General features: G+C 37.0%; 1 protein-coding gene across 1 annotated transcript; it reads left to right on the forward strand.

The window, feature by feature from the left end:
• The first annotated feature begins 4,752 nt into the window (after positions 1–4,752).
• LOC146944840 (uncharacterized) lies at positions 4,753–9,277 on the forward strand. Its single transcript, XM_085743186.1, has one exon. It carries the CDS (start codon positions 4,753–4,755, stop codon positions 6,289–6,291), a length of 1,539 nt encoding a protein of 512 aa, XP_085599312.1. The 3' UTR covers positions 6,292–9,277.

Raw genomic sequence — 9,277 nt, forward strand, 5'->3', positions numbered from 1 at the left:
TGAAACCCCTTGTCATAAGCTATAGTTGCAAGAGCGTCGACACAAACATTAGTTTCTCACAAACATTAGTTTCTCTCTACGAATGATAAATTCGGACCTCCCAATTCATATGTTGCAATAAATTTCATCATGTTGCTATTCCCACTTTCGAGGAACAAAGTAGTGGTCACTACCCAATAATCAATATGAAGCTCCACCCTGTTAAAACAACAAGCTCCACCCAACTTTAAACCTTCAAATGCACCCCAAGACTCACCTACATGCACGTCACAACTCCCTAATTCTTTTGAGAGATCGCAAATCCACTCCCCGTTTTCACCCTGTAACACTCGTCCAAAACTATATATATATATATATATATATATATATATATATATATATATATATGTCACTTGTTTTTATGAAGGTGTATTTTAGCAACATGCACCTTAGGGTGTATTTACCAACTTTTTAGTTATCAGCTAGGTGTATTCTAGCAAATGCTCGTAGGAGTTGTTAACTTACACCCACTTATTTTTTAGAAGGTGTGTTATAGCAACATGCACCTTAAGGTGTATTTAACAACTTTTTAGTTATATCTTTGCTAAAATACTCCTTTTAAACTGTCGAAGCAACCCAACAACGCGAGATAACCGGTGATGGTTCAAGCATTTCAATTTGGCATTCTCCTTGGCTCCGAAATGAAGTGAATCATATTATAGCAACTCCAACCATTCAACATGCAACAACTACCACCGTAGGTCATTTAATTGATCCTCAAAATGGATCTTGGAATGAAGCGTTGATTAAGAATAATTTTAATTTAAAGGATGTTGATGAGATTCTCAAAATTCCTTTACTTGACTGTGAGCGAAATGATGCAATTATTTGGAGGTTTCATAAGAAAGGTGTTTATTTGGTTAAAAGTGCATACCGTGTGTTGCATAGATATGTTGTTTAATAGAAATGATTGGAAAGTAGAGGGTGATTGGAATAAGCTGTGGTCTCTACTGATTCCTCTAGAGGTTAAGCATTTTATGTGGCGCCTTAGAAGGGATTGTTTACGGAATAGACAAAAAAAATGAGTTGTAAAGGAGTATAGTGTACCTCAAATTGTGTAATTTGCCAATCTTAGATAGAGTACAATTGGCATTTGTTTCTTGGTTGTGCGGATAGTATAACATGCTGGAGGAAAGTAAATCTCTGACCTTTGTTGGAAGAACTGATGGATGAGGATGAAAGCTTTGATGATGTTTTCACCCGCATGTAGTTGTCAATGAAGCAACTGTTGAGTTTTGCTATGACTACTTAGAGTATATGGAAAACACAAAATTTGTAATTGTGAGAAAATAAAATTAAATCACTCGATCAGATTTTGCAGGGTACACGGCAGTGCTCAACACTGACAATGTGTTAAGCGAGTACATCAGACTAAGACCACAACTCTGCAACAGACACATGTCGCAGTTTAGCAACCTCTCGGGGCTGGTTTGTTAAAAGGCAATGTCGACGCCACAATTTCCACCACTTATCAGAAAATTAACTTGGGAACGGTCTTACGAGATGGTGACAGATAGTTTGTAGGGGCAATGAGAGGTGTTTTAAAGACTTTTATGACTCCAACGAAGAGTGAAGTTTGGGGGTTTGCATCAAAATCTCAAGTGGATCACAACTTTGGGCCATCAATAGGTCATTTTTTAATCTGAGTGCAAGATGTTAGTTGATGATGTGCATTCCAACAGGCGAATCATTTGGAATATGGTTTAATAGTTAAAAATTGCAAAATTTTACTCCAAGATTTTAACAACCATGAAGTTGTGTTTAATAGGCATCAAGCAAACAAAGCACTCGTACTCTTGCAAGGACAACTTAGTTCCATACTTCTCGCAATATTTTTGATGTAACTCTACCTTGTATTGCTGTAATAAAATATCTAATGCGTCAAAAAAAAAAAAAAACTTGCTCGGGGAAAATAATGCTTTGAAGAAAAAGATAAATATCAACAAACGGTCTAAAAAATCTCCTGAAAAAATAAAACGGGTCTAATAATAATCATTTAAAAATTTCGTCAAAGAAATAATAATTTATTAAAAGTGAAAGGCAGATATGGTCATAAAAAATAATTTTGAAGGGAGATATAGTCATAATTTATTTTTATTTGTTTGAAGAAAGATATGGTCGTAAAACTGTAATGTGTTGTTTGTCTTTTTTAGATAATGTAGATCGCTAAAAGTTAAGGCTATAATGTTTATTTTATATGCTGACAATTTGAATTCAATGTAATATATATTCTAGCGAGAACTATCAGGAACCCTTCTGCCCTTGAAAATAAAAATCAGGAACCCTTCTAGATTATAGTGATATACGAAAATAAAAATCAGGAACCCTTCTAGATTATAGTGATATACAATATGTAGTTTAATTTCTATAGGTATTTTTTTTATACATATGAAATGCACCGTTTCATTTCATTGAGAAAAGAAAAGAAATAAATAAATAATAATAATATTTATATATCATAACACAACACACACACACGTGAGGAAAAAAAAAAAGTAATAATATTATATATATATATATATATATATATATATATATATATATATATATATATATATATATATATATATATATATATATATATATATATATATAGAAGTTACTAGACACACATAAAAAGAAAAATAACACTTCCCTCATTTCTTCTTTTCTCCCGTAGCGCTCTCTCTCTGTTCTCATTTTTTTTTCCATTTTGTTTCTTTTCTTTCCAAAATCAATCAATTCCATACACTAATCAAACACCCATAAGGAAAAATTATTCACCTAAGGAAAGCAATTTCACATTACAAGTTAATTTGGGATTTGATTGTGTGCTCTGACACAAGCTTGATATTTTACGAATTGTGGTTTTAAAGCTATATGTTTTGAGAAAAATGATTATTATTGCGACGACCTAGGTGCACCTAGTATGTGAATTCAATTAGGTAAAGTTACCCCATTAGATGGAGCCGCCCCTATGGAATGGCCACCATTAGGAGGAGAGGGCTATCAATGAGAGGTAAACTCCCTAATTGAACATATTTTTCATTTTGTTTTGAGTCGAGAGAAAAGAGCTATCCGTTAGATGGAGCCGCCCCTATGGAAAGGCCACCATTAGGAGGAGAGGGCTATCAACGAGATGGAGCTAGTTCTCGATTCATCCATTTTACTTATTTTCGCTAAATGGAGTTTTCAATATTTTCTTTAAAGGTTTTTATTAAGACTTTCGGCAATACATATTTTTTTAAAAGGCTTGTAATGTTATGTCTTTACGATGTTGGATTTTCATTGAGGTATACCCATTTGATAGTAAACAATTATAACGTGCGGATTTTTATGTATAAACGTTTGCGGATTATAAGAATTTCATACGGCTACTAGATTTGTAAATTAATATTAAATTTTGAGAAATATAAATAATCGTGCCTTGTGTGTTTCCCTTCTAGTCGGTGGTGGTTGTTGTCTCCTCACTAAGTCCTTGTGGCTTACTCTTTCCTTGTCTATTTTTTTTCAGATTCCCGAGCAGCTGAGTAGGAAGCTGCAAGTATATCCGAAGTCCATCATTTCCATTTTTGGTAGGCCTCCTTGATGGATGGTTCTTTTGTTTATGTAAATATTCAGTCATTGTATCTGCAGCTATATGGAGTTTAGAGTGTCTTATTTTGAGTTGTACACTTATGTAAAAATTGTCTTTTTGAGCTTCTGAATGATGGAACAGGTTTATGGACAGGATTTATATCTTGGAAACGTTAAAAATACAGGGGATACTCTGTCCAAATTTCTGTAAATATTATTTTGATGAAAATAGTTATCTGTAAATTTTTTTTATATCATTTGTCGAGCTTGGTTGTTAGGCTTGCCGGACTAAAATGTATAAGTCTGTGCGCCGGTCACGATTCTAGTTTTTGGGTCGTGACAAAGTTGGTATCAGAGCTCCGGTTTTAGGTCCAAGTAGCTGCAGACATAGAGTGATAATAAATTTTTGCTAGTAAATTGTGAACCGCGGCACCATTTACTCGCAAAAAGCTATTAGAACTCTATGATAGTCTCATTTGTTGTCTGAATTTGTGTCTTTGATCCATGTGGTCCTTGATTGGTGTCACTTTCCTCGTTGTTGTCTGCTTCTCTTCCTAATGAATGTTATCTTATTAGGTGAGGATGCCACCCCGGACTAGGAACGGTACTAGAAGGGAAGTTGTTGATGAGTCAAACGCACCTCCTCAAGACACTCGTCAAAGAGGTCGGGGTCGTGGTCGAGGTGGACGTGGGGTTAACGTTAGAGGACGTGGAGTTAATGCAGATAGACATGCCCCTGTTGAAGGGTTATTTAATGTTGAGGTTCCTAGAAGAAGTCGTGGAAATCAACCCGTGGAAAATGTAAATCTACAAGGTCTACAACAGGTTGTTCAACAACTTGTTGGAATATTTGCTGGGCAGCAACAAAGAGACCAAATACATGAAAATGTTGGCGCTCAGCAAGAAGTTAGACAAGTTAATCAAGTGATGGCAGCTCCAACAAGTGGGATTCAGGTTACTTTAGCAGAATTTTTGAAACTTAAACCACCCACTTTTTCCGGGTCTAATGTGAGTGAAGATCCACAACGATTCATCGATGGATTAGAAAGGTTATGGAGAGCATTGGGATGTTCAGATGTAAGGGCAGTGGAATTGACCTCTTATCAGTTGGAAGGTGTGGCACATGACTGATTTGAAACAGTGACACATGGAAGACAAATGGGATCACCTCCCATGGCATGGAAAGAATTCTCTGAATTATTCATGGCTCGTTTTCTTCCTGAAAGTGTTAGAGATCAATTAGCTCATGAGTTTGAGATATTCGAGCAAACAGAAGGAATGTCGGTTTCAGAGTATAGTGCCCGTTTTACACAGCTTTCTAGGCATGCTCCCTATCATATCACAGAAGAGATGCGTATCAAGAAGTTCATTAGAGGGTTAAGGGAATACATATTCAGATCAGTGGTCGGTTCTAATTGTAAGACTTTTGCGGATGTTTTGAGTCTAGCACTTCAGATTGAACAACGACAGAAGGATAAAGGAAGTAGTAGACAAGATTCTCGCAAGAAACAACGAGTGGAAGGATCTCACAGTAATTATTCCAATCGTGGGGGTGGATCTATGTTTGGTTATCAGGGGCAGCAAAAATCAGTATCACATAAGGGTGGTTTTAGTGCACAATCATCTGGTACAGTGCAAAGTCATAGGTCGGGTCACCGGGGGTCAACAGGATCTACTTTTCCTCATAGGCATTCTAGTGGTACGACTAGAGCTTGTTCTGTTTGTGGTAGATTTCATTCTGGAACTTGTTTTAATGATGACAGAGAGTGCTTTCAATGTGGTCAAAAGGGTCACATTAAGAAGAATTGTCCCGTACCTACAACACAACCATCATCTAGTCATGCATCAGCACCTGCAGCATTAGCATCTTCTCATACCCCTGCTACACCTGTCAGACAAGGGGGAAATTCTTTTGTTCGAGGTTCAGGATCATCTCAACATGGAGGTAGAGGACCTGGAGGTAGAGGTCAGTCACAAGCAGGAAGAGGTCATGCTCGAGTTTTTGCTTTGACTCGTCAAGATGCTCAGGCATCTAATGCAGTGGTTACAGGTACACTTTCTGTTTGTTCCCAAGATGCCTATGTTTTGTTTGACCCTGGCGCTACATATTCTTTTGTATCACCATGCTTTGCTCCTCGACTTGGTAAAAGTTCATCTTTTCTAGATGAGATCTTAGTTGTGACTACACCGGTTGGTAATAATGTGCTAGCAAAGTCTGTATATTTTTCTTGTGAAGTATCTATTGAGGGCAAAGTGTTACCCGCGGATCTAGTAGTCCTTAACATGGTAGATTTTGATGTGATTCTGGGTATGGATTGGTTGTCTTTACATCATGCCACCGTAGACTGTCATAATAAAGTAGTGAAATTTGAACCACCTGGGGAAGCAACCTTCTCATTTCAAGGAGAACGTAATTGTTTACCAATCAATTTAATCTCATCATTGAAAGCTAACAAACTGCTAAGAAGAGGTTGTCAAGGGTACTTAGCATTGATTAGGAATATCCAAGCGGGTGAAGAAAAATTAGAAAATGTTCCCATAGTGTGTGAGTTTGCAGATGTTTTCCCAGAAGAACTTCCGGGATTACCCCCTGATAGGGAAATAGAGTTCTCTATAGACTTAATTCCTGGCACTCAGCCCATATCTATACCTCCTTACCGAATGGCCCCAGCAGAACTAAAAGAGTTAAGGGAGTAGCTACAAGATCTTCTTGACAAGGGTTTTATTCGTCCTAGTAGTTCTCCATGGGGTGCACCAGTATTGTTTGTAAAGAAGAAAGATGGATCTATGCGATTATGTGTAGATTACAGACAATTGAACAAGGTAACAATAATGAATAAATATCCTTTACCTCGGATTGATGAGTTGTTTGATCAACTTCAAGGTGCCCAATGTTTTTCTAAGATTGACTTACGATCTGGGTATTACCAATTGAAGATTAAGAATGAGGATATATCAAAGACAGCTTTTCGCACACGTTATGGGCATTATGAATTTCTTGTTATGTCTTTTGGGCTTACAAATGCTCCAGCTGCTTTTATAGATTTGATGAATCGTGTATTTAAACCATTCTTGGATCGATTTGTGATTGTTTTTATTGATGACATCCTTATTTATTCCAAGAGTAAAGAGGAGCACGAGCAACATCTGAGATTAGTTTTACAAACTTTAAGGGAGAAACAGTTGTACGCCAAATTCTCTAAATGCGAATTTTGGCTGGAGAGTGTGGCGTTTCTAGGACATATTGTATCAAAGAATGGAATAAGTGTTGACCCAAGCAAGGTTGAGGCAGTGCAGAATTGGCCTAGACCCACTTCAGTGAAGGAGATTCGAAGTTTTCTTGGTCTAGCTGGCTATTATCGTCGTTTTGTGAAGGATTTCTCCAAACTTGCGTTTCCATTAACTAGATTAACCCAAAAGAAAGTTGAGTTTAAATGGACCGATGCATGTGAAGAAAGCTTTCAAAAGGTAAAGGAATGTTTGATTTCAGCACCTATTTTGGCATTACCAACGAGTGGTGGAGGTTTTGTTGTTTACTGTGATGCTTCTAGAGTTGGTCTTGGTTGTGTTCTTATGCAGCATGGTAAAGTTATCGCCTATGCATCTAGACAACTTAAAAGGCATGAGCAGAATTATCCTACACATGATTTAGAGATGGCAGCAGTGATTTTTGCTCTTAAAATTTGGAGGCATTATCTATATGGAGAGACTTGTGAGATTTACACCGATCACAAGAGTCTTAAGTATATTTTTGAGCAACGAGATTTGAATTTAAGACAGAGAAGATGGGTGGAGCTTTTGAAAGATTATGACTGCACGATCTTATATCACCCTGGTAAAGCTAATGTTGTTGCAGATGCTTTAAGTAGGAAATCCATGGGTAGTCTTGCTCATTTGACCACAATTAAGAGGCCTATAGTTAAAGAATTTCAAGAAATTGTTGAAAGTGGAGTTCAATTTGAGATTGGTCATTCAAGGACATTGTTAGCCCACATGAAAATCTGTTCTACCTTAATTGATGATATCAAACAGGCTCAAAGTCAAGATTCAAATTTGATGAAGATGGTGGATGATGTGCGAAAGGGTAAAATTTCAAATTTCTCAGTTGATTCTGATGGTATTTTGTGGTTGAAGTCTCGAATTTGTGTTCCAAATGTTGGTGATTTAAGAAGAAAAATCTTACAGGAGGCTCATTATTCTTCTTATACTATTCATCCAGGTTATAATAAGATGTATCAAGATTTACGAGAATTTTATTGGTGGGAAGGAATGAAGAGAGATGTAGCGGATTTTGTCTCTAAATGTTTAGTGTGCCAGCAAGTGAAGGCTGAACACCAGAAGCTTGCAGGTTTACTGCAACCTATTGAAATACCTGAATGGAAGTGGGAAGGCGTTGCTATGGATTTTGTTACGGGTTTACCACGAACTCAGAAGGGTTATGATTCTGTATGGGTGATTATAGACCGCTTGACAAAGTCTGCACATTTCTTACCTGTGAAGACTACCTATACTGCTTCTCAGTATGCTAAAATTTATTTAGAGGAAATTGTTTCTTTGCATGGTGTACCAATTTCTATTATCTCTGACCGTGGGGCTCAATTTACTGCTCAGTTCTGGAAGTCTTTTCAAGCTGCATTGGGAACTCGTTTGAATCTTAGTACAGCTTTTCATCCTCAAACTGATGGTCAATCTGAGAGAACTATTCAAATTCTAGAGGATATGCTCCGTGCTTGTGTTCTTGATTTTGGAGGAAGTTGGGATCGATATTTGCCTATGATGGAATTTGCATACAACAACAGTTACCAATCAAGTATCCAAATGGCACCTTTTGAGGCATTGTATGGTAGGCGATGTAGGTCTCCTATAGGATGGTTTGAAGTTGGAGAAGCTAAGTTAGTAGGTCCCGAGTTGATTCAAGATGCCATTGATAAGGTTAAGTTGATTCGAGATCGCTTAGTAACTGCCCAGAGTAGACAAAAATCTTATTCTGATAAGAGGCGACGTCCCTTAGAGTTTACTGTAGGGGAGCATGTATTTTTACGTGTTTCACCAATGAAGGGTGTTTTGCGGTTTGGAAAAAGGGGCAAACTAACTCCAAGGTTCATTGGGCCGTTTGAGATTTTGGAGAGAGTCGGATCTGTAGCTTATCGATTAGCACTTCCACCTGATCTTTCGGGAGTTCATCCGGTCTTTCATATTTCTATGCTTCGGAAATACCTTTATGATCCTTCTCACGTAATTAATCATGAAGATGTGCAATTAGATGAGAATTTATCATACACCGAACATCCGGTAGCTATAGTAGATAAGGAAGTGAGACGTTTACGATCAAAAGATATTGTTTCGGTGAAGGTTCTTTGGAAAGGACCGTCCAGCGAAGAAACCACTTGGGAACCCGAAGAAGTAATGCGTGAAAAGTACCCACAGTTATTTGAAAATCCAGGTTAGTGGTATTTGTGTCACGATCAAAATTCGAGGACGAATTTTCTTAAGGGGGGAAGATTGAAATGCACCGTTTCATTTCATTGAGAAAAGAAAAGAAATAAATAAATAATAATAATATTTATATATCATAACACAACACACACACACGTGAGGAAAAAAAAAAAAGTAATAATATTAATAATATAATATATATATATATATATATATAGAAGTTACTAGACACACATAAAAAGAAAAA

Source organism: Medicago sativa, chromosome 2 (assembly GCF_051527215.1).
Source record: "Medicago sativa cultivar Bolivia chromosome 2, Bolivia_mono, whole genome shotgun sequence".
Taxonomy (NCBI): Eukaryota; Viridiplantae; Streptophyta; class Magnoliopsida; order Fabales; family Fabaceae; genus Medicago; species Medicago sativa.

What these genes read in the sequence shown, in the direction of transcription:
- LOC146944840 (XM_085743186.1), top strand. Translation starts at nt 4,753, where the DNA reads ATGGGATCACCTCCCATGGCATGGAAAGAATTCTCTGAATTATTCATG.